Here is a 26341-nt window from a genome sequence, read left to right on the forward strand (position 1 = left end):
GGGCTGCTCTAAAGCTAGATTGGTAGATTAATCAACTATAGATATAGGTTAGCCATTATAATAGTGAACATGAATCAAAATCCAGACATGATTATTGAGATCGAGACAGACCATTGATAGCTACCAGCAGCTATGCCCCCTCCCAGAGGAATACTGTGTATTAATGACCGTGGCTGCTTCCCCATGCATACACACTAGCTTTAATGAATGTAGTCGACAAAATAATAATATTGAACATGCTGATTGTGAATGTGAAATAAATGTAAAGTGTCCCAGTGTTCCACTATGCTAGAGCTGCACATTGTCCACCTCCTCCTCATCCTCTGAGTGAGAGTCTGAGTCAGAGTCAGAGTGTTGTAGGTCCTGGTAGAGCAGCTCATCCTCACCTCCACCTGACACCATCTCACTCTCCTGGATACGGTCCTCAAATGTTGATATCATCTCAACATTCTGTAGTGTGTGGGTGTGTGTGTGTGTGTGGGTGGGTGGGTGTGTGTGTGGGTGTACAGGTGTGTGTGTGTGTGTGTGTGTGTGTGTGTGTGTGTGTGGGTGGGTGGGTGGGTGTGGATACTTTAGATGATTGAAGGGTGGGACAGGAGGTTAGATCACACAAAAACCACTAATTAAAAACACTAGTTTCCTTTGCCAATTGTGTGGGTGGACTTGCACTGTGCAGGTTGTTTACTATCTCTAAAGCTTTCACTTTCATACAATAGACTGTGTACAGTGACATGTACCCCACTATACACTGATGGACCTGTGTACAGTGACATGTACCCCACTATACACTGATGGACCTGTGTACAGTGACATGTACCCCACTATATACTGATGGACCTGTGTACAGTGACATGTACCCCACTATACACTGATGGACCTGTGTACAGTGACATGTACCCCACTATACACTGATGGACCTGTGTACAGTGACATGTACCCCACTATACACTGATGGACCTGTGTACAGTGACATGTACCCCACTATATACTGATGGACCTGTGTACAGTGACATGTACCCCACTATACACTGATGGACCTGTGTACAGTGACATGTACCCCACTATACCCTGATGGACCTGTGTACAGTGACATGTATCCCACTATATGCTGATGGACCTGTGTACAGTGACATGCACCCCACTATACGCTGATGGACCTGTGTACAGTGACATGTACCCCACTATACACTGATGGGCCTGTGTACAGTGACATGTACCCCACTATACACTGATGGGCCTGTGTACAGTGACATGTACCCCACTATACACTGATGGACCTGTGTACAGTGACATGTACCCCACTATACACTGATAGACCTGTGTACAGTGACATGTACCCCACTATACACTGATGGACCTGTGTACAGTGACATGTACCCCACTATACACTGATGGACCTGTGGAGAGTGACATGTACCCCACTATATACTGATGGACCTGTGTACAGTGACATGTACCCCACTATACACTGATGGACCTGTGTACAGTGACATGTACCCCACTATACACTGATGGACCTGTGTATAGTGACATGTACCCCACTATACGCTGATGGACCTGGTGGACCTGTGTATAGTGACATGTACCCCACTATACGCTGATGGACCTGTGTACAGTGACATGTACCCCACTATACGCTGATGGACCTGTGTACAGTGACATGCACCCCACTATATGCTGATGGACCTGTGTACAGTGACATGCACCCCACTATATGCTGATGGACCTGTGTATAGTGACATGTACCCCACTATATGCTGATGGACCTGTGTATAGTGACATGTACCCCACTATATGCTGATGGACCTGTGTACAGTGACATGTACCCCACTATACACTGATGGACCTGTGTATAGTGACATGTACCCCACTATATACTGATGGGCCTGTGTATAGTGACATGTACCCCACTATACACTGATGGACCTGTGTACAGTGACATGTACCCCACTATACACTGATGGACCTGTGTACAGTGACATGTATCCCACTATACACTGATGGACCTGTGTACAGTGACATGTACCCCACTATACACTGATGGACCTGTGTATAGTGACATGTACCCCACTATATACTGATGGGCCTGTGTATAGTGACATGTACCCCACTATACACTGATGGACCCGTGTACAGTGACATGTACCCCACTATACGCTGATGGACCTGTGTACAGTGACATGTACCCCACTATACACTGATGGGCCTGTGTATAGTGACATGCACCCCACTATACACTGATGGACCTGTGTATAGTGACATGCACCCCACTAGTGACATGTACCCCACTATACGCTGATGGACCTGTGTATAGTGACATGTACCCCACTATACACTGATGGACCTGTGTACAGTGACATGTACCCCACTATACACTGATGGACCTGTGTACAGTGACATGTACCCCACTATACACTGATGGACCTGTGTACAGTGACATGTACCCCACTATACGCTGATGGACCTGTGTACAGTGACATGCACCCCACTATACGCTGATGGACCTGTGTACAGTGACATGCACCCCACTATATACTGATGGACCTGTGTACAGTGACATGTACCCCACTATACATACACTGATGGACCCCAGTATACGCTGATGGACCTGTGTACAGTGACATGCACCCCACTATACGCTGATGGACCTGTGTACAGTGACACGCACCCCACTATACGCTGATGGACCTGTGTACAGTGACACGCACCCCACTATACGCTGATGGACCTGTGTACAGTGACACGTACCCCACTATACGCTGATGGACCTGTGTACAGTGACACGTACCCCACTATACGCTGATGGACCTGTGTACAGTGACACGCACCCCACTATACGCTGATGGACCTGTGTACAGTGACACGCACCCCACTATACGCTGATGGACCTGTGTACAGTGACACGTACCCCACTATACGCTGATGGACCTGTGTACAGTGACACGCACCCCACTATACACTGATGGACCTGTGTACAGTGACACGCACCCCACTATACACTGATGGACCTGTGTACAGTGACACGTACCCCACTATACACTGATGGACCTGTGTACAGTGACACGTACCCCACTATACACTGATGGACCTGTGTACAGTGACACGCACCCCACTATACACTGATGGACCTGTGTACAGTGACACGCACCCCACTATACACTGATGGACCTGTGTACAGTGACACGCACCCCACTATACACTGATGGACCTGTACACACCTCCTCCAGATACTTGAGCCCAGCCTCCCTCATAGTCTTAGCAGTCTGAGTGAATGCAGAGGAGGGTCCATTGTAAGTGATGCTGTTCTCCACAACTTGGTTCAGGTCCATAACAAACTGGTCCACTGCAGTGTACACGCGACCACTGCAGTTCTGTATAAAGATAAATCAGTCTCAAAATTAGAAAACTCAAACATGGAAAAAGCGTGAGGATAATTATATCTGTTTAGGATATACTAAAGTTATGGCTGTTGAAAGATGTTCAACTACAGTGTACAGTGTACAACCTCCTCATGGTTCAGGGACTCTTTCAGCTGCCATAACTTAAATTCCGTGGGTCCAATTTCAACGATTTTATAAAAGCTTAAAAAGAAACCTTTCAAATGTGTTTATCAAAGTTCATAATTGCCAAATGGTGAGGGGCTACAGCATTTAGATGACAAATACTGCACACACATCAGTGGTACAGCTAACGTCTATTTGTGTTGAGTTTAACCTTCATAAAGTTGTCATAACTTTGTCATACTTCACTAAAATTCGAACTCAATGCAAATAGTACTCACTTTCTTCATGGTTTGAAGGTCCATTGGACTCTTGATGATCTTGTGGTAGTCGGGGATCTTCTTAGCAGACACTGGATGATGGAACGGCCACGTCTGCACAATCACATGATCATCACATGACTAACGCATAATATTTTACGCAGCATTCACTTATACTACTTCACTTGCTATAATTATTGTAACTAACCTGATCAACACTCTTCATAACATCCACGGACTTGCTGAGGAGGTAACAAAGAGCGACAACGGCATTATCGTCCAGCACAGGGTTAATCTCAGCCTCCAGTTGCTCCAACTCTTTCTCGAGCGTCTTCAACTCTTGTTCACATGCGGCGGCCATCTTGTGGGCGTGTTTAGTTACATCAGAGGTTGAGCCTGGCATGGGAAGAAGGATATGAAATAGACCAATCAATACGAGAAATAAAATCTGACCAGCGATTGTATGTCCATGTATGTTGTAGTACATTGCCTACAGTGATACGTAAGTTTAACCCCTGGCTCACCATTATAAGTGACACAGTTGGTGACGATGAGGTTAATGTGCTCCTTGAAGGCATCCCTGGACTTGTACACGTGATGACGACAATGCTGCACAGAGGGGACAGTGAGGGGACAGTGAGGGGACAGTGAGGGAACAGTGAGGGGACAGTGAGGGAACAGTGAGGGGACAGTGAGGGAACAGTGAGGGGACAGTGAGAACTACATACATTATATTCTTAAAAGCGTGAATAATAGAGAACACATTACACCACAGTAATATCATTGGAAACTTTCCATTACTTGTAATTATATATCCCCTAGGCTCTTGTACTGAGAAGCTGCCCCAGGCTCTTGTACTGAGAAGCTGAACACAACACAACATTATATATCCCCTAGGCTCTTGTACTGAGAAGCTGCCCCAGGCTCTTGTACTGAGAAGCTGAACACAACACAACATTGGAATGCAATAGCTCACATCTCTCATGGTCTGTAGGTCCATGGGGAACTTGATGACATTGTAGTAGTCTGGTACTATCTTCGGTTGAACGGGCTTACGGAAATGGTAGGACTGCAGAGAGAGGATGTAGGACTAGTCTAGCAGCCAGGCTGTAATGGTAGGGCTAGTCTAGCAGCCACACTCACTCACCTCTGGTATAGCAATGAGTGTTTGGAGTATCTTCTCCAAGTGGTCAACAAAGGGCACCTGTGGACAGGGATCACATGACTGAGCCACACAAACACACTACAGAGGGCTATGGGATCACATGACTGAGCCGCACAAACACACTACAGAGGGCTATGGGATCACATGACTGAGCCGCACAAACACACTACAGAGGGCTATGGGATCACATGACTGAGCCGCACAAACACACTACAGAGGGCTATGGGATCACATGACTGAGCCGCACAAACACACTACAGAGGGCTATGGGATCACATGACTGAGCCGCACAAACACACTACAGAGGGCTATGGGATCACATGACTGAGCCGCACAAACACACTACAGAGGGCTATGGGATCACATGACTGAGCCGCACAAACACACTACAGAGGGCTATGGGATCACATGACTGAGCCACACAAACACACTACAGAGGGCTATGGGATCACATGACTGAGCCACACAAACACACTACAGAGGGCTGTACGGATAATACATGTATGTTCCCAAGGCTGTTTTAGAGCTAATGGAGCATGTAACGTGTAAGCGTGCTGGTTATGACTACTACAATAGGTATAGACCTTGAAATATAAGTGAGTTGCACGGACTAAGCACAGTTACTTGTAGTTTATTATGCACTAGGTATAGAAATAGATATTGTTGTGATGGCCTCGATTAAACCGCAGCGTAGCGCGAATGTATTCGAGAATACCAACCGTTTCCTATCCCTCTAACTCTTTAATCTACGATTAAATGGAAGGGGGGGTGTGTCTTTCAACAGCCATAACTTCAATACAGTTGATCCAATGTCAAAATTTTCTGAAAGCTTAGAAAAATTCCTTTCAAATGATGTGTTTCAATCAAAAATTTTGTCGCGGCCCTAATTTGTCATTTTTCGACCTCGGACCTCGGACCATGCATGGTACGACTAAATTGGCAAATACTTTTATCTCTCGAATATCAACTTTGATGGTATCATTTGAAAGGTCTCTTTCTAAGCTTTCAGAAAACCATAACATATTTGATTTTCGATCCACAGAATTTAAGTTATGGCAGCTGAAAGATTCCCAAAATCATTGATTAAACCATTGAAGAGTTAGAGGGATAGGAAACGGAGTGGTGCACGTGATGATTTTACATTGAATTTGCAGTGGAGCCTCGAAAACTATCCGCGTTACGCCCTATGAACGAGGCTATTATGTCGGGTAATTCCCTCAAAATAAGAAAGTTGTGTTTCCTCGAGACATATCATCTCTTTCAGCAACATAACACACCTAGTCCATGAGGCATGTGCTAATGACTGACCACACCCAGTAAAAAGAGACTTTCCAATAGCACTGAATCACGCACACAAGTTTGCATGATATTTGCTTGTAACGTGTACCACAACATTATCGGTACTTTGCTACTGTAATGTCCAACCTACTGATCACCTTTTAAAGTACGTACGTACATGTACATACGCTTCCCTAACCCCCCCGCCCACCCCCTGATTCAACCCCCACCCCCACAATACGGCCCCCTTTACCTCTGGGCTAGTTTTCCTCCGCTGCACAGACTTGCGTGTCTCCAGGTAGTCCAGATCCTCATCTTGTGGTCCTCTGCGTCTCTTCCTCATCGCATCTTTAGGGAACTTGAGCAAAAGAGATTTTCTACGAAACTCTGCCACTCTCTCAACTACTGCACGATTCAAGATGACCTTTGTACCCTCCACTTTAACGATATCAGATTGTGATGAGAGCTCTGCCTCGTGTTGCTCCAACTCTTGGTCAGTGGGTGCCACGGCAACGCTACGGTTGAAGGCTGGACAGTTGCGATTGGTCTTCATGTGCCCACGTTGTCCACAAGCACTGCACTTCATCTGAGGAGGGGGGGATGTGAGACTGTATGACTAGTCAAGGTTCACACACTGTAAATAACAGTGACATACATAGTACAGTGAAACCCAGCAGCCACTCTTATTAAAGGAACAACTCTCTATTATAATGTCAGCCCCCCCCCCCACATTGCACCACTGTCAGCCCCCCCCCCACATTGCACCACTGATTAGGCCCTAATACATGTACTAGTTCCTGCTGTAGAGGGCTTGGTTTGACCATACACACACATCAGCTACCGTATAGCGGGTATATTTCGAGGGTATACATTTTCACGGAAATACCTTTAGAAAGGTTTTCGCGGATTTAATTTTTGTGGAATAGCGCCCTTTTTGCAGCATGCATGCATGCAATATTAAATTCGCGGTTCATGCCTAATCTGCGAAAACCACGAACATTTATACCCTCGAAATACCCGCTATACGGTATGTTGACATACATTGATGGTTGTGAGTGGCTTGGGTTTGGGTTGCTTCTTTTTCCTCTTCTTCATATTGTTGAGTCTCCTCAGCTCGTCTTGAATCCTGGAGGGGCGGGGCTAATACACATAACCATGGCAACAGTGCCATACACTTACTTCCTCTTCTCTTTTCTCATGTCCTCTCTCGTTTGCTCGTCTTGATCGATGAACTTTGACCTCATATCATTGGAGAGGCGGACGTACGCATCAATCACATCCTGCCTCTTGACCACCTCGTCCCTGACATACTCTGCTCCATCTTCATCTCTGAAGGTTCGGGAGATTATCAGACGCCGACCATTCTGTGAAATGATGACAGAAATTAAACTGTATACACGCACTTCTTTACAGTTGCCTAGGAAACGATTTTCAGATAATTCTTCATGTATGTAGTTTAATAGTATAGGGAGACATTGGCTCACAGTAAATACACCACTCCACACCACGATGGTTACTAGGGATTATGGCAACGGGACACGTGGTTACTAGGGATTATGGCAACGGGACACTTGGTTACTAGGGCAACGGGACACATGGTTACTAGGGATTATGGCAACGGGACACTTGGTTACTAGGGATTATGGCAACGGGACACTTGGTTACTAGGGCAACGGGACACATGGTTACTAGGGATTATGGCAACGGGACACGCGGTTGTATGGTTACTAGGGACACGTGGTTGTAACAGAATAGTGTAACTTACACCAGAGGAGAAGCTCATGACTGATGAGGTGTCATCAAGGTCAGCTACTATAGGCGTGCCTGCAAGGGGGGACAGAGGTAACACTTAGCCAGCTGGGAATACAATCAATAGAGCTATGCAGAACATATGCAGCAAGATACTCTTCCCCGCCCCCACACCCACCTATATTATTAGCCACACACACACACTGCCACACCTACCTCTCTCACTAGCCGGGTCCTTCTTGTCTCCCATGATGAGCTTCTTGAGCTCTAGTCTCTCTGCTTCCTCTTGTTCCCTCGTCAACTAGAGGGAGAGGTTGGGGCATAAGGATATCATTAAGGAAAGTTTTCAATATTACATTGAGCTGCCTCAATCAATAAGTCCAGCACTCTACCAACTATAAGCCCTCTACAGTTGTATATACAACTCAAAACTCAGGGAGTGCCCACACTGGTCGGTGGTGGTGGTTGGTATACACACCTCCATAACCACTTCTTATCCCGCATGAGGAAAATGTGTGCGTGTGTTGAATACATTGAGGATTGAAAATAACCACCACTAACTGGGCACATCCCTTCTACTGTACCCTGCACCCTGTACCCTGCAACCTGTCCTTGGACCCTGTACCTGAGAGGTGGTCTTGCTGCCTCTTAAGAGTGTCTCTAGGTCACGACCTAACTCATCGTCACTCTCACCTCCACTGCTCTCCTCATCTGTGGACAGCACATCATTGCTCCGCAGCACCCTGGGGGGGAGTGGTTGCTATAGTTACTCATATATATGGGGAGTTGTTGGATTATATATAGAGTCTTGCATTGGAGGCGTTTTATACAATACTCGATACATAAACTGCTAGTACATTAGCGGTGTCTACATGCTCTCAATTATACATTTATAGTTTTATTAATAATAAGCATCGTTGCTAATGAGAGGGGCTGACTCACTCATTCTGGAGGTCGAATATTCTCTGGCACTCCTCCCTGTAGCGCTCCTGAGCCTCCATCTGAGAGAACCTTGCTCCTCGTGCAAACTTGAGGCTCTTCATGTCCACTGCAATGGAGACAAGAGTGGCCATGGTCAGCACATACTGGGGTGCATGGTCAGCAAATACTGGGGTGCACGGTCAGCACATACTGGGGTGCACGGTCAGCACATACCGGGGTACATGGTCAGCACATACTGGGGTACATGGTCATGCCCTACACATGTAGAGCTCTAGGAAGAATGAACCACAACAAGAGCCATGCCTAGCCTAGCAATAGTGGCTATGGAGGATATAGGGGGATCCCCCATCCACACACACCTTACACTTACGTCCCTCCCCCCTAAACTTGACCGCCTTGGTGGATAGTTCCCTCACACCCCCCCACACACAACCTTACACTTACGTCCCTCCCCCCTAGACTTGACCGCCTTGGTGGATAGTTCCCTCACACCCCCACACACACACCCCTCACACCTCACACTTACGTCCCTCCCCCCCAGACTTGACGGCCTTGGTGGATAGTTCCCTCACACCCCCACACACACACCCCTCACACCTCACACTTACGTCCCTCCCCCCCAGACTTAACGGCCTTGGTGGTTAGTTCCCTCACCCCCTCACACCTCACACTTACGTCCCTCCCCCCCAGACTTGACGGCCTTGGTGGATAGTTCCCTCACACCCCCACACACACACTCCTCACACACCTCACACCTCACACTTACGTCCCTCCCCCCCAGACTTGACGGCCTTGGTGGATAGTTCCCTCACACGATCCACCACTTGCCATCGAGACATCTTATCAATCTGAGGAGAACAGCTACGTATGAGGTAAGTCCACCAACATTAATGGTATATAAAGCGTGGCTTTTGTTGAGTCTATACTACATGCACGTGTATGTACATCGTAAATTTTAGGACTTCATTAAGAAATTAGTAAGAAATTGATTAGGGATACAGCATGTAGCATGTAGCAGCTATAGAGATGAAGATGGTCAATAGTGACCTTATTAGGCACGAGTCATGAGTCATGACGAGTCATGGCCGGGTCATGGTACATACCTCCTCTTCTGCTACTCCGAAGTTTCTGAGTAGATTCTTTGCTTTGCTCAGTTTCAGTTTACGCAGATCACCATCAGTGCCCATTACACTCTTGACCTTCTTGACCGCCTGAGAGGCTCCTCCGCCATCACGCTGTGTGTGTGTGGGTGGGTATAGGTGAGTGTGTGTGTGTGTGTGTGCATGTGGGTGGGTGAGTGTGTGAGTGTGTGTGGGTGGGTGGGGCATCATTGGTCTAGGTAATCGTGTTTAAACAAGTGAATTCTATACTCATGAGTTGTCTACTTCATTCCACACTACAGAAAAGGTTGATATTATTATATACAGCTTTCTCTCAATTGTTAATTTGCCAATTATTTTTTTCAGCCAAATTTCTAATGCTCACGACATTTACTCGTTGTTATAATAATTATAATTATTATTATGCTGTCATGATTGTCAACAAAAATTAATCTTCGACTTAATAATTTTACAGAAACAAGTTAGGAACTATACAAAAGTAATTACTTCACATTTTCTGCTTGTATCATCTCCACCCACCACCATCAGTTTGTTCCAAGGGAGGGCAGCAGTGAGGCATCGTGATCGAGGTGTTGACATTTGACTAATGACAGTCCATGATGTCTCGTTGTACTGATATATGTTCTTAGTTTTATTTCCATTGGAAAACCACCCTTTATAGGAGTCCCGCCCACCCACTGCCAGCAGGTGGCCTTTGATGGTAACAAGAGAGGAATAGCTAACTGGCAAAGGGGCAATCTTCTCCCATATAGCTGAGCTTGGCGGGGACTGAGTTAGTTGTCTTAATGAGCATCTGTACACTGAATACTTCTCTTGACCATTATCAGTTTGTGGGTGTATGTACACATAGTCTCCACAGATCGTTGTTGATGGCTGAGTGGTTGACACAGGTAGTGAGCTAACAATAGACCATCGCATGTTAGCAGTGTTTAATATCTCGACTGTATTTAAATTTGAATCACGAAATCCCCCAGCCACTACAAGTGTGTTGTTAGCGTACACAGCTCCAGGTGTCCACCGTTCGGTTGGTATGGGAGGGAAGTGTTCGACCAATTTGTTGTTAATGTAGCTGTAGAGTTTGTCACTATAGTATTGTGTGTCTGAATATCCCCCCACAGTTGTGAGCATGTCATCAACACTGACAATAGTGAAGCGGTTGTTAGGGCAAGGTGGTAACTTGTGCCACTGATTGTTGCTGAACTCATAAACAGTTTTACTTCCGTATGAATTAAAGTATGCCTTGTCCCCAATCACGGCTGATGATCCATACCCAATACCATCAAGTGCATCAGGTAGTGACTCTATTGTAACAGGTTTCATTGGTGTAGCTTGCTCATCTTGCAGTGCGACTTGGTGCATTCGAGTCGATAGATCATGAGATTCTTCGTTCTTGCTTGCCAACGTTTGTCTCAGTTGAGTCACTTCTCTGTCTCGTTGATCGATGGCTTGTTGGAGGGCAGCAGTGTTCTCCTCCCTTGATTGCAACTCTTGGTTGAGTCTCCTCAGCTGTCTCTCCCTGGCTTCAGCCTCATGTTGGAGGGTTTGATTTCCTTGTTTTTCTTGTGCTAGTTCTGTAGCAAGTTGACCATTTTCAATGTCTTTTGTGTGTAATTGTTCGTTGTTTTGTATTATTGTCTCTCGATTTGCTTGTAGCTGTGTGTCTTTTTCTGTGATAATCTGTTGATTTGCTTGTAGTTGTTCATCTTTCTCTCTGAGCATCTGGTGCAGGTCTTGTTGGGAGCTTTCCTGGTACCGTGGTGTCCTCTTGAGAGCATCCAGTGTTTGGCAAAGCTGTTGGGAAGATGGTCGTTCAACATCTCTGTCTTTGAGGCAGTGACGAGCAATCGGCAGTAGAGGGTGGGTGGGCTCAATCAGGATCATGTGAGCTTGACGTCTTTCCAGTTCTGGGATTGCTACTTTGGCTTCAACTATGCGAGAGGGATTTCGTGGAGCTGGAATTTGAACACTCTCAAATCGATCTGTTGGCTTTGGAAACTGTCGAGTTGTGGTCTGAACTAGAAGCACACCAAATGAGAAGTTGTCTAGTTTCTCTGTGTACACTGGTGGTTCGTTTAGTGCCTCGGGAGACATGAAGGCTGGTGTTCCCGGGCATGTGGTCATTGTGGCTAGTCGGCTGACATTTATGTCTCTGAATTTGGACATTCCGAAATCGGTGACTTTGGCTCGAGTGCCTGCAATGAGTAGGACATTGTTGCTGGAGAGGTCGCGATGGATGATCCCATTGGAGTGGAGAAAGGCAAGTGCTTGAGCTATGTCATAGGAGAGGTTGACTTGGATGTGGTAGGGAATGTCTCCAGGTGATGACTCCAGGAAGTGTGTCAGACTCTCGTCCATGAGCTCCATGAGAAGAACTGGTGCATTTGTGTCAGGATCGCGATAGGTCCCCAAGTACTGTACAATGTTGGGGTGGTTGATACGACTCAGAAATGCACACTCTGTTTCGAATCTTCTAAACGGGTGTCTGTGTTCTTTGCCAGGATCTGGAACAGCTATTTGGAAGAGCACTGGATAGAGTAGCTTGGCAGCACAGAGTAGCTGGTCACACTTGGCTTTACACACTGCCCCGTAGGAGCCAGTACCAAGGGTATCATTCTTGAAGAGTTGAACATTTCTGAATATGTACTCTTGTTCACGGTCTTGTCTCTCAGCCATAGCTAGTGCTTGTTAATAGCAAAGTATAGGTGTACAGTTTATTAAAGCTAGGCTAGAAAAGATATGGGGTGATGATGTGCTTGTTGTGTGTGTGTGATCATGTGCAGAGTAGATATTCACGGACCACATGCATCATTAGTAACTATGGTTACAATACCACGGAATACCTTACATTGTGGTGGTTGTTCCTTAGCAACAAAAATGTCATTATCTATACATGTAACTATAGTCACGAGTTCCAATAGACTGTACACAGGAGCATTCTGTCAGACTCACTAACAAGGCGCTAGCAATAGCACTGCTGACTAGGAAAGTGAGCATCAAAAATATGTGAACTTTGCGAGCGTTGATAAATAAAATAGCACTAGTACTGACACTCGATTCTTGCCAGAACGAAGTAAATATATGTACCGTAGAAACTGGATTATTAGCGCATGCGCTTTTGGGGTCAATAGCAGAGCTCTATACGCTTATAATCGAGAATGCACCTATAATGCAGTCATTTTGAGCCCCACCCAGCAACCGGATGTCTCCGTGACGAGTGCTGACTCGCAAGCTGGCTAGAAAGTGAGCAAGCAAGGAAAGCAGGCAACCCTAACTGGATCTATATCATACTATTATGTTGCAGTTCATTTACATCATTGAAATTCATATTATAAAAACATTCATATTGACCAGGAACTTGGAATAAAAGGACCTCATCCATGTCTCAGCATGATCAGACAAGGTAACAGCATGCCCAGAGAGTCCGGATATCACCAGCTATATAGCTATCATGCACTGTACAAGCTAACTAGCTCATAGATAAACAAAATGTCAATTCTAAAATGTCACTAATAACCGTCGCATAATTGGAAAAGCGCTTCAATTCGAGTATAAAAAGCCTGCAGTTGAGCATGCGCTTAAAATAAAGATAGTCTTATAGTCGAGTAAGCGCTAATAATCCAGTTTCTACGGTAGTTAGACAGCAAAGGGTCAAATTTCTGATCTAAGCACATCATACGATTACAAGCAATAACCAATGCAGTGCCTGCTCGACTATGCTCGATCCTCGTCTCTCAATTGTTTAATTTTGGCCTAATACCATGGAGGAGGGAATATCTTTCATTGAAATAACATACAAGCAATGAAAGTACAATAGATAATAATGTACCTAGGACAATAGTCCAAAGGCGATAAATGATAAATTATGGTCCCAACCAAATCTTGTATTTAAACACATCATGGTCAATGATACTAAAGTTATGGCTGCAAGATGTTCAACTACCCCTCCTCCCACACCACGTACCCTCCTCCCACACACCCACACACCCACACACCCACCCACACCACACACCACGTACCCTTGGGTTGAGGCGGGTGTAGGAGAATCCTTCCCCACACCCAGTAGGGTCCGCTGGTCCATTCACTGACAACTGGTACTTGCCCTTGGAGGCGTTGATGAAATGATGGGTGGAGTTCCAGGGAGCACAGCGCAACTAGTAGGGGGGGGGTCTTGTAACAAGAGTACAACATTAATTCTAGTCTGATATGTAGTAAGCCCATTGAAACAAGTACCTCAACAGCTACACTGTACACTTTCAAGAAATGCTTCATGTATGTTTCCACAACTAAAAACTTATTCACAGAAATGTATTATAATTCAGCATCTACTGTGACTATAAGACCTCCTAACATCACCGTGGTAACATGCCTCACCTCATCATCAATCTTGGTGCTAGTCTCTTCTTCTTCCTCCTCTATAACGAAGAGGGTCCTTCCTCTGTACCCAGCCTCGTGAAGCCGCGCCTCTGCCACCAGCATGCTGTTGTAAGCACACATCTGTTCAGGTGTGATCTGAGACCGTAGCTCCTCCTCTAGGGGAAGTCTGAAGTCCCCTCTCAACACCCACCACCCACCAGTCTCATAGCCCTCTGTGGGGGGGAGGGGTTATTCGTTACCTTAATGCCTCTCTGTTTTATTTCAAAAACTGAAAATAAAATATTTGGCCCAAAAGGAAATAGCTGAGCACACCATATTGGAATGCTACCAAACAGCTACTGATCTTTCAGCTTTTAATTTGAACGCTCCCAACACAAATTATGGACCACCATCAGAGTTAGCTCTGAAAATAAGAAAAAATTCACCCACACTTTCCATAAAAGTAAGAACTGATATCTACATGACTGTGTGTGTATATGTACCTCTTTTGAAGTCTGCACAAGTTTTGAGGACCTTGCGGATGACACTCTCACTGATGGTGGAGGCTGGGAAGAACTTGCGAATGGCGTCCATTTTGATTCTCTTGGGCCTCTCGTCGTTCTCACGGAAGAGCCGATAAAGGTGTACCTGAGGCCGCGGTTGAAATATAATTATAGAAGGAGATAATTAAAGAACTAAGAATAGAGGCAGGAGATGAATATAGTTATATGCTTAATGTAATAAACGCACATTGTGCATGTGTATAGTGTGACTGTGTTATAGTCGGCTTTGTAACTATTTCTTTGTTAGAGATTAAACTCCTGGTGTGACTGGTGTCCCTAATATTTTGCTATGTACATTCCTGGTATTGATATAACTGCTCTCCATGGCAACATTACACATACCTGGAGGAGATCTTTCTGGAAGGCAGTGGATGACTTTGAGTTGGGGGCAGGCACCTCCACCTTGGGGCACTGCTGACCTTGCAGGAACAGTGCGTCTATCTCACGTATGTACACCTTGTCACCTGACACAATGAGTAGGAAGTCAGTGGGAAAGGGGGTGTGGCTATAGAGGGGTGTGCGATACAGGTTGTTCTCAAAGCTCTGGAGGGTTTGCCCATGACCGAGCTGACCCAGGAAGTAGGAGGAGTTTTGAATATAAGCAGTTTCCCCATATTTGAGATCTGGTGCCTGACTCTTGACTTGACGCTGTACATGTGCAGGGAATAATCACATGACATGACAAGAATGTCTACAAAAATGCTATTAGTAGAATTTCCAAGTACCAAAAAGTCATAAAAGTGATATTGAAAGGCTCTACTGAAGTACAGTACATACTCACTAGAAGCTGTCATCCAACCTAGTATAAGATGCGCTTACAAAGCAAAGGCTTTATGCATCCTTAAACTTAAGCATAAACAACTTTTCAGTTTTACCTCGTTCCTTCGATAGTAGTTCTTGATCTTGGTTGCCATGCCGATGTTGTTAACGAGAGGGGGGTGTTGTTCCGAGGCCTCTGCCAGTACTAGCCCACCGTCACACACACTAAGGTCACAGGGGTCACGCATGAAGAACACCTCACCGCCCCCGGATGCTATCCGTTCCTTCTCCCTCTCCTAGGGAATGAGGGGGCGGGGTCAGTACGTGGTGATGTCATTACACACATGTACACGGATAATTTATAGCTAGCTACAGTTACAATGAAACATCAACCAGAACTTTTTACTACTATTTTGTTAAAGGTGTCCAGAGCTTTACTATAATAGAGTGAACAAATTCAGTAAGTAGACTATTGACACAACATTTCTCCAGACACACACACACACTCACACATCACACACACCACACACCCACACCCACACATCACACACCCACATACGTACCTTTGTCTTCTTGATGCTGTGCTTCCGCAGCTCTGAGATGGTATAGAAGCCAGTGGTATTATCTCGTGAGGGGCACCTGATCCTCAGCTGAGGTCTATGAAAGTGCCTCAGTGTTGAAGAGCTGAGGTGAGGTGGGAACCATGGCAAGTGCAGGTCCAGGGCTGGTATGGAGTGTTGCACCACTGTACTCTCAAACCCTAGCAGGGACGAGGATCCAACATGGCGGGGGTTGTAGTACTCATCATTGGAGAGGTTGAACATGTCTTTCTTGATACCGAGTAGTGTTGGGGGTGTGGCATTGTGGGCGTGGCCAGAGCGAAGGTGGGTGGACTTAAAGGTCTTCCTACCCTCCTACACAGTAATTAATCAATAAGTGATTTACCATTAATTTATTAATAATTATAGACTTCCGCTCATCTTTTCCTACCTTCTTTGACTCCTTCTCGGCCGTGGGTGGTGGACTAGGTTCGTCTGGTAGACCCAGTATGAAGTTGGGGTCATTGGGGTCAATCCTCGGCAAGGATGGTGGTGGAATGGTGGTCACTGCATCACTGTCCCAGATCACATGATCCTCCCATCGATTGTATACTAACTCATAGTTTTCTATCGGGAACATGGAGTGGGTGGAGCTTGTAGGTGTGGCCTCGGTATTGCCATGGTGACGAGAGACAGACTCGCCCAACGTTCGCCATATACCACCTGAAGGAGAATACATGATCTCTTATAATTAGATAGCAAAATACAAGTATCCTCCCTCCACACAGGGATACAAGTATCCTCCCTCCACACAGGAATACAAGTGTGCTAATTACCAGCTCCAGATATGGCAGGTGCGGGGGTGTAGGGGACGTCCCAGAGAACATCATTCTCCCATGAGTGCTGAGTGATCATAAGGAAGGCGTCGTCAGGGGGAGCCCCTTCTTGTAGCAGGGGATTTCCCTCCAGGGATGGGGGATTCCCCTCGTCCTCTGACCCTGGTGGAGACTGCGTAGTCTGTACAAGGAAACAGTTACACAATCAACCAAACCACTCCACACTGACACACTGACACACATAGTGAAATTAAAGCTAGTACTGTACAGTACACTGGTGTATGTTTTTAATAGGAAGATTGTTCATTTGCCTGCTCAGGCAATACTTAGCTTATAAGTGAGGGCACTACAGTAGAACCTCGATTATCCGGACACCTTGGTTCCAGAAGCAGGCCGGATAAGTGAATATGCCGGATAATCGAATATATAAACCACACCTTGATCCACCCACTTTATTGATAAACAGCAGTGCCACATGGTTGTCTGCGCATGCGCAGAAGATAAGCAGGCATGTCTCCATGGTAACAGCTGCAACGCGCATGCGCATTTGAGGGACACGCCCATTTTCTGAATTATTTAATCTTATAAAAAGAAAACTGCCAAGCCGGATAATGGAGGTTCCGGATAATGGAGAGCCGGATAATGGAGGGCCGGATAATGGAGGTTCTACTGTAGTTCATACTGTACACACCTTCATCCTGAAGCCATAATCTAGTCCAGCTCCATCCTCTGGTAGTCCCAGCATATCATACCATACCTTGGCTGGTCCGTGACGCCAGCCCCTCGTCTCTGGGTCCACAGGGGGTTTACCCTGCTTGCCACGCCTACCAGACACAGAGGGGGGGGTCTGGGAGGGGGGAGGGGCAGACGAGAGAAAAGCAACCTGTAGGAAAGATAGGTATTCAATCGAAAGTATAATGGGGCTACATTAATTGCCTTAAGACAATCAATAATAACTTCAACATGCTATACAGTACACCCACTCCACACTGCACACACCCGCCCACCTCATCACTCTCCATGATCATCTCTGGAGGGGGTACCCAGTCAATGTCCAGCCTCAGCTCTCCCCTCTGTCCAGACCTCTTCTTGGGCTTCTGAACACCTTTCCACACTTGTGGCAGTGATGACTTCTTGCCTGGGCCTAGTAGACTAGAGAACCTCAATATACCGTCTGGTTTGAACCCTGGAAACATTTTCATAACTTTAGCGTGTAGTTCTTCAATTGACATGTCCTCTGGTATCAGAGCAGGGATGGCAGAGTCCCCTGTATTAGAGCCATCATCCGCTGGTGTGGTGTCCATAGGAGTGACAGTATCAATGGCTGGTGTAGTGTCCCTAGGAGTGACAGTATCAATGGCTGGTGTGGTGTCCATGGTGACTGTATCAATGGCTGGTGTAGTGACGGACTCTTGGTTGGTGGAGGGTTGTGCTAGTGCTGTTAGTGGTTGGTCAGGTTGACTGAGCTCTAGTGAAGAGCTGGTGGATTGACTGCAATAGCCTGAGTCTAGGGAGGGTGGAGGGGGTGTGGTTTCATCGTAATCATCGTAATCGTCTTGTGGTGCTGAGGAGACTCGAGATGTAGCAAACTCCATCCCTTTCTGGTAGTAGTCTGAGGGTGTAGGAGTGGGCGTGGGTGTGGGTGTGGTGGGTGGGTGAGACTCATCTACAGCCAACTGTTGAGGTAGAGAATGAGCACACGTTCAAGTGGTCAACAATAAAAGTATCTTTCTAAGCTCTTTTAACATTGGATAAACGTCGCTATAGTTATGGCTTTGAAATAATATGTTCAACTACACCCCTCCCTCTATTTAATCAATGGTTTGGGACTCTTTCAGCTGCCATTACATAGCTTGAGTATGGAGTTTACTCTTTTACCCAGTGGTGGATTTAACATATTGACTGACATGACTTACCTCGTCTATTTCTGAGAAGTCCTGAGCAGAGGTGCTCCCCTCGGCCATGTCCCCCACACCCTCACTGGAGTCACCACCCTGGACACCACCCTCACCGCCCACACCACCCTCACTACCGCCCACAAGACCACCCACGTCCTCACCAATCACACCCAGTCGAGAGAGATGAGCAACAGCATCCTGTGTGAACAATACGACACATTCATAACAAACCACCCCTAATTCAACACTTCCAGAGTCATATTACTAGCCAATCCTCCATTAATATTGTATTATTAAACACACATAATTACACAACACACAACCTCACCCTGTCCAGGACCTCCTCATTTTCCAGTTGTCCTTGTTTATTGACATTGCCAAACAGAAACCCAGTCAAGTCCATTCTCCTTCAACAGCACAGCTGTGTAGCTGAATTGAGTACAGTTAATTACCAGTAGCTACATGTAGGTAATGGAAGCCCAGCCCATCATGCCTGGGGAAAGTCCCCCCATTTTATGGCTGGGGACGGGCACGCCCATCTAATATACATCTACAAGACTTGTAAATCTTACAAGCAAATCTACAAGAACAACAAGCCCCCCTGCGATGCTCACAATTTAACATGGCTGTGAGTATTGACCGCCTGAAACTAGAGACAGGGATAACAGAGCTGCAGTTGGAGTGCAGGATAGATGACAATGTCTTGAGGAGAATAGCTAAGGAGTTTGATGGTTGGGAGAAATTTGTAGGGTCACCCGGATTGAAGCTCAGCGAGGCACAGAAAGCAGACGTGAGGGATTGTGTATTTTTAAAGGGACATGAGATGGGTGTGGTCAAAGCGCTCAAGTTTTGGTCAGATGGACGTCCGCACAAAACTATTGGAGATCTGGTCAACATATTTATGGAGCTGGATGAGTTAGTTTTGGCGGAGAAGCTGTGTACAACTGGTGAGTTGCCTCACATCACTTTAGCTCTCTTTGTTACTAACCCTGGTCTTCTTATAGCCAAAGAAGTGCACTCATCACTCAGTGAGTTAGATACAACAGACACAGATTCTGATTCCTCACATTCTGAAGGCGAAGTAGCCTCGATCCCAGGCCGCTCTTCCTCGAAGAGAGGCCTTGTGAAGGAGGCTAAAGGCGAAGGTGAGATTGTCAACAAGTGCATGCTTAAACATACACTTTAATTGCAGATAAATGCTTTTACCCCAATGTAGCTAGGTATAGCTATAGCTATAATTTGTGAATGTCCCTCTCAATAGCATTGCAGTTGAGCTCATCACTATAACAGGAATATTTGCTTATACATAGCATGTAGTGTACATCCTCTCGTTAGTGTGTGGTGTGTGTAGACGATATATTGGCTTTGTTAGAATGATTATTATGTATACGTAGGAATAATCTTGGCTGAAGAGGTAAGGAAGCTGGAGGAACAGTTTAACAGTTTACAAGAATCAGCTCAGTCTGAGCTGATTAAATCAGGAGTTACTGTACAGGCATTCAGGCGATCACTGCCAAGAATGTCTTGCTCAATAAAGGCTGAACACAAACAATATCTTGAAGAAAAGTATATTGTTTTTAAAAGAGCAGAAACCATTGACGATATCTTTTATTACCTTAGCCTTTACCTCAGCTTCATCGACTTTAGCCTTCTGGAGCATATAATAAATTGCTTTGGCACTCCTGAGCTAAAGCACGCAATGACTCAGTATTCATTACTCATGGAGAAATTTCGGAAGGATACAAAGGTTGTTGATATCCTCCCTCACTTGTCTGGCTGCATCGAGCCTCCACCAGAATATGTGAGAGTGAAGATGAAGTTAGACTATGATATCCACAAGTGTACTTTGGAGGACTTGGAGAAAGCTAGAGCCAACTTGGGAAAAGCATTTTCACTTTCAAAACTTGCATTTTCCTCAGGGAAATCAGTCAGAGTTGTATTGTAGTAACTTGCTTGCTACATACAGACCTTGCTTACATATTAATAGAATGTGCTCAAGAAATAGATGACGCATCTCTCAAAACTCTCAATCTATTGGAATTGTATGTAGACAAAGAACTATTGCTATCTACATCTCTTATAAAAGCTGACAGTATGGCCTCCAAAGATCAATTGCACATGAGTATTACAGGAGTGAGCAGTCACAGTCCGTCAGCTCAACACACTAGTTGGCCACCAACTGTTTACGGCCCACACTCCTCTCACACCAGAACAGAACAATGTATCACTGTTTCAGATACCACTCAGATGACTACTAGCACTCATTCACAGTCAAGTGCTCATTTCCAATCGTCCATTAGCGCTAGCACTGAACAAATAGAGGCTAGTCCTCAAGTTTATGACTGTCTGGGTACTCCACCAGCTAAAAGGGTGTGTTTCAATAGCCCTCAACAGCTCAATTCTATATCGGCTGCATCCATATATCCGTTGTCTACCGGAACCAGAAGCACTATAGCAAGTTCAAGTCAGACAACACCAGCTGGTAGTCAATACTTAGACTTCAGTGATGTCTACAGAACACTTTATCAAGCCAGCCCAAAATGGTACAACCTAGGCCTAGCACTGGGCCTTGATGCAGGTACCCTCAATATCATAGAACACAATAATAAAGAGTGTGAAAACTGCTTAAGGAAAGCCCTAAACCAACGATATGCTATCAGAAGATTGACATGGGCAGAAATAGACCAAGCTTTAAGACAACCTACTGTTGAAATGAACACATTGGCTGACGAAATACAAATGATCTTGACAAAAAGCTTATCAACAAGTATCTCACATCCTAGCAGTGACCCCACTCCAGAATGTGTTGTGAGGTATACCAGCTTCCTCAAAGACAGGTACAAACAGATGTCAGACAATAGGCCACCACCATTTAATATCCCTCAACAGTTGGCAGGTAGCTCACGTCAGTACAAGAGTGATGATAGTGATACATGTATACAGCAGTATGAAAGTGATAACTCACTGATATCTGATGGTGAATATTGTGAGACTGATCATCACACAAGCCAACAACATTCTATAGCAAGTTCAAGTCAAACAACACCAGCTACATGTAGTAACCAATTTTTAGACCTCAACGAAATGTACACTGAACTTTACGAAGCCCGTTCAAAATGGTACAACCTAGGCCTAGCACTGGGCCTTGATGCAGGTACACTCGATAGCATTGACATTGAACACAAGAAATGCAAAACCTGTTTAAGGGAAGTCCTAAAACAACGAGATAACACCACAAAGTTATCACATACAGAAATAGACAAAGCTTTAAGACAACCTATACTGTTCAAATGAACACATTGGCTGACAAAATACAAGAAAAGATATCCACAAAAAGCCTATCAACAAGTAGCTCACAGCCTAGCAGTGACCCCACTCCAGAATGTGTTGTGAGGTACACCAGCTTCCTCAAAGACAGGTACAAACAGATGTCACCTTTTTCAGATGTCTACAGAACGCTTTATAAAGCCAGTCCAAAATGGTACAACCTAGGCCTAGCACTGGGCCTTGATACAGGTACCCTCAATATCATAGAACACGATAATAAAGAGTGTGAAACCTGCTTAAGGAAAGCCCTAGACAAACGACATGCTATCAGAAGATTGACATGGGCAGAAATAGACCAAGCTTTAAGACAAACTACTGTTCAAATGAACACATTGGCTGATAAAATACAAGAAATGGCCTCGAAACAAAGCCTATCAACAAGTAGCTCACAGCCTAGCAGTGACCCCACTCCAGAATGTGTTGTGAGGTACACCAGCTTCCTCAAAGACAGGTACAAACAGATGTCACCTTTTTCAGACGATTGGCCACCACCATTGAAAGAGAAGTTTACAAAACTAGCTCTAATAGAGAGAAAGAAACACATTCGCTTAACTCAAGCTAAACACCAACCATCAATCCAGTATGATTACGCTACTGGTAATGTGGACAATATTGTTGAGAGAAAGAAAGCGATTACGCTAGAACAGGTCTTCGAGCCTTTAAGTGGTGATTCCGAAATAGCTGCACCAAACAGGTACACTGTTGTAATGGACGGAGCCCCAGGAGTAGGCAAAACCACACTCAGCAGGAAGATATGCATTGATTGGGCACAAGGGAAGCTCATCAAGGACCACCACATTGTTATCCTCAAACCACTAAGGGAACTAAGAGATCACACAGCTGCCTCACTCTCTGACCTAATAAAAACTGATGACTTTAAGCAACATGAAAGAGAGGAAATCCTCGATCACATCAAGAGCACGTCTGGTTCGGGAGTTATGTTCATCTTTGATGGTTTTGACGACCTGAGTAGCAAGCAACGATCTGATAAGAATACTATTTTCTGGAATATAATTCGAGGGAATTACCTACACAACTGTTCTGTGCTGGTTACATCACACTCATACGCCTCAGGCCCACTACAGGTAATCAACCGTGTCAATCGACATATTGAAGTATTAGGATTCAAGAAAAAAGATATTGAACATTGTATTAAGCAAAACGTTACAGATAAGACAAAAGCAAAGAAGCTAATACAGATGCTGAAAGAGAGGTTGGATATTGTCTCCCTATGCTATATCCCTCTAAACTGCAGGATTGTACTGTATGTCTACCAGCAACAAGATACCTTACCCGACACACTCACACAACTCTATGAGGTATTCATTCTGTACACACTCAAACACTACAAGAACAAAATATTTCAAGAACAAGAGCATGAAATTGACAATGAAGAGATAGAACATGCTAATACTATAAAGAAATTGCCACATCAAGTTATCAAATGTCTAGACTGCCTATCAGAAACTGCATTCACAGGAATGACTCAAGACAAACTGATCTTTAAACATACAGAAGTCACCAAAGAAAGAGGTGCTTTGTCACTGGGACTGCTAAACCTAATAAAGTGTACGGGAGTATTGGAGGCTCATTATTATCATTTCCTTAATTTAACCATTCAAGAGTTTCTAGCAGCCAGACATCTCGCACTAACAAAGAGCAACAAAGACAAACTAGAGTTTATTACATCTAAAATTGGTGATGATAGATTTAGAATGACTTTACTCTTTCTCTCTGGATTGACTCAACTTGATTTTCTTCCCATTGAACAAGCCTTCCCAGCTCCGAAATCAATAGACCCTGGTGTGGAGCATAAATACAAAACCAAAACAAAAGATCTGCGAAAACAAGAGATATCTCGTTTCTTGTTCCTAGCCCATCTTCAATATGAAAGCCGACAAACAACACACAACTGGCTCTTGCCCTGTCTGGTGACCAATTCACTCAACTTGTCAGAGCACAGTCTCTCTCAGTTCGACTGCCTTGTCTTGGCCAACTTTCTCGCCCTAACTCCCAAAGATCACGTGTGGGATGAGATAAACTTGTCTCAGTGCAGTCTTAATAATGACCGCTTCAAGACAATAATTACAAAGGAACATTCACAAAGAGACATTCCAGTATTGTGCTTAACTAAACAATTAGATGTCACTTCCAACAATATCAAGGCTGAGGATTTACATGTATTGATGCCACTATTATCAGTAGAGTCGAAGGTGGACAGCATTAGTATCCCACACTATGAATCATGCACTGAGTTCCCCGAGTTAGGAGATGTATTTGTGAAAGGATTAAGGTATTTATATTTTGGTCGACACTCTACAGATCACAATCAAACAGTGCTATCAAATAGAGAGATGATCGTTCCCACACATTCAAAAATTTGCTCAGGAATTCTTACCAAATTTTTTGAGGTTATTCGACTTGAAGTTTTGAAACGACTGTCACTGGCTGGCCCCAAAGCTTTTGACGATTGCCCGGATTGTTCTGGCTCTGGAAACGAGGCTTGGGAAAGTGTTTGCAATGTCATCAAAAATAGCAAGTATATACAACACCTTCAAATTCACAAGAGCCAGTTCCATTTATACGATATTACAACACTAATGGCATCTTTGCAAAACAAGAGAAACCTGCGTACCTTGCGTTTACATGGAAACACAATAAGCCTCGAGGGTCTAATACACTTACGAAATAACTTGCCAGTGAATGTACGTGCTCACATTTCAACATCTGAGAAGGTTAAATTAGCAATGTCAGTACACAAAGACAAACTAGTTCATGTTGATATTGAGTCACCTGACAAGTACATACAAGATGATGACTCAGAGCATCTATTTATGCCCTTGCTAGAAAATTTGCCATCGGAACTACATGGAGTAACTGTTACCACTAAATCATTCGTGTCCAAGGCTCTACTTAGGTCAATAGGAAATAGCAAAACGGTAACTAGTTTAACATTAGCCAATCTTTCTAATGAGAAGCTCACAAAATGTGCTGGGGAATTTCAAGATATGCTTAAGAAAACCAATAGTTTGCAAACACTGAAACTGGACACATGTGAACTGAATGACACATCTATCAAACAATTTGAGGATAGACTCTTACTCAATCCAACTGTGGCACTCAAGTTAAAAGACTCTAGTTGGGGAGACAGCAGCTACATCAATTCACTACTTACAGTGAGGTCTCAAAACCTTTCTGAGCTAAGTTTAGGATATACTTTGACTGAAGAACGTGTGAGACAACTTTCAGAGATAGTCAAAACATGCAAGCAGCTACGAGTCTTGAAAGTCAAACTAAGTGACAATTCAGAAAGTTTCTTTCATGCTCTATCAGATAATCAAAGCCTGAGAGAACTCAGTATCAAGACTACTGGCAAGATGGCAACATTGTTGTTTCAAACACTCCCATCAACTTCCGTCACCACTTTAGAATTATCAAAGCTTTACGACAGTGAAGGACTTGGAAATGAGGGATCTTTAGCCTTTAAAGAGTACATTCATGGAAGTAAAGTGCTAACTGTTTTGAGAGTTCACCGGTGTGGTTTAACGGATGAAACGTTTAAGGGAATTACTTTTACGAAGGACTCTCCTTTGAGAGAACTTATTCTCAAAGATAAGTATACAGTAAAGAAAGGTTGGACAGAACTTTTCAATGGTCTTTGTTCATCATGTATCACCACACTAGACGTCAGTGATAATATATTGCATGGAGAGGAGTGTTGCACAGCTTTGAAACGTCTACTCATCAGCAACAAAACACTGGCTGTTCTAAAAATAGGTCATTGGTATGAGACCAATGATGACTTGGTTGGTTGTATTGCTGACGCTCTGTCACAAAATTGCTCGTTGATGGAACTAACAATCAACCACAGATTAAGCATTCGGGGATGGACAAAACTATTTGAAAGCTTACATGAAAACACAACGTTAAACACGCTAGACTGTAGTGAAGCTTCTTTACAAGAACTCGACCTAATCAATGAAGTCGCTAAATCTTTGTGTGAAATGCTAATACACAATCAAGGCCTTTAAAATCTAAATATTGCCGATAG

At 44.6% G+C, this 26341-nt stretch overlaps 2 protein-coding genes across 5 annotated transcripts; one reads left to right on the forward strand and one right to left on the reverse strand.

The window, feature by feature from the left end:
* Positions 1 to 208: 208 nt before the first annotated feature.
* Positions 209 to 19440, reverse strand: LOC135350513 (transcription initiation factor TFIID subunit 1-like). Of its 3 annotated transcripts, XM_064549325.1 has the most exons (28): positions 19292 to 19440; positions 18982 to 19161; positions 18073 to 18741; positions 17757 to 17948; positions 17066 to 17246; positions 16681 to 16952; positions 16254 to 16604; positions 15807 to 15986; positions 15274 to 15579; positions 14872 to 15016; positions 14387 to 14601; positions 14032 to 14166; positions 9998 to 10129; positions 9661 to 9742; positions 8895 to 9000; positions 8578 to 8695; positions 8169 to 8253; positions 7969 to 8027; positions 7383 to 7567; positions 7245 to 7329; positions 6457 to 6789; positions 4908 to 4964; positions 4737 to 4829; positions 4285 to 4369; positions 3969 to 4156; positions 3782 to 3874; positions 3219 to 3371; positions 209 to 450 (listed from the first exon to the last, which is right to left on the reverse strand). In XM_064549325.1, exons 1-28 carry the CDS (start codon positions 19364 to 19366, stop codon positions 289 to 291), a joined length of 4917 nt encoding a protein of 1638 aa, XP_064405395.1. In that variant the 5' UTR covers positions 19367 to 19440; the 3' UTR covers positions 209 to 288. The 3 variants fall into 3 exon arrangements, with proteins under 3 accessions (XP_064405395.1, XP_064405397.1, XP_064405396.1); XM_064549327.1 differs by lacking the exons at positions 14032 to 14166; positions 14387 to 14601; positions 14872 to 15016; ... (7 more) ...; positions 18982 to 19161; positions 19292 to 19440 and adding an exon at positions 10535 to 13982; XM_064549326.1 differs by lacking the exons at positions 14032 to 14166; positions 14387 to 14601; positions 14872 to 15016; ... (7 more) ...; positions 18982 to 19161; positions 19292 to 19440 and adding an exon at positions 10502 to 13982.
* A 63-nt stretch (positions 19441 to 19503) lies between these two features.
* On the forward strand, positions 19504 to 26321 carry LOC135350586 (protein NLRC3-like). Of its 2 annotated transcripts, none has more exons than XM_064549430.1 (3): positions 19504 to 19910; positions 19968 to 20108; positions 20358 to 26321. In XM_064549430.1, exon 3 carries the CDS (start codon positions 22254 to 22256, stop codon positions 26319 to 26321), a length of 4068 nt encoding a protein of 1355 aa, XP_064405500.1. In that variant the 5' UTR covers positions 19504 to 19910; positions 19968 to 20108; positions 20358 to 22253. The 2 variants fall into 2 exon arrangements, with proteins under 2 accessions (XP_064405500.1, XP_064405501.1); XM_064549431.1 differs by having other exon boundaries at positions 20358 to 21202.
* The last annotated feature ends 20 nt before the right edge of the window (positions 26322 to 26341 follow it).

Source organism: Halichondria panicea, chromosome 16 (assembly GCF_963675165.1).
Source record: "Halichondria panicea chromosome 16, odHalPani1.1, whole genome shotgun sequence".
NCBI classification, from domain to species: Eukaryota; Metazoa; Porifera; class Demospongiae; order Suberitida; family Halichondriidae; genus Halichondria; species Halichondria panicea.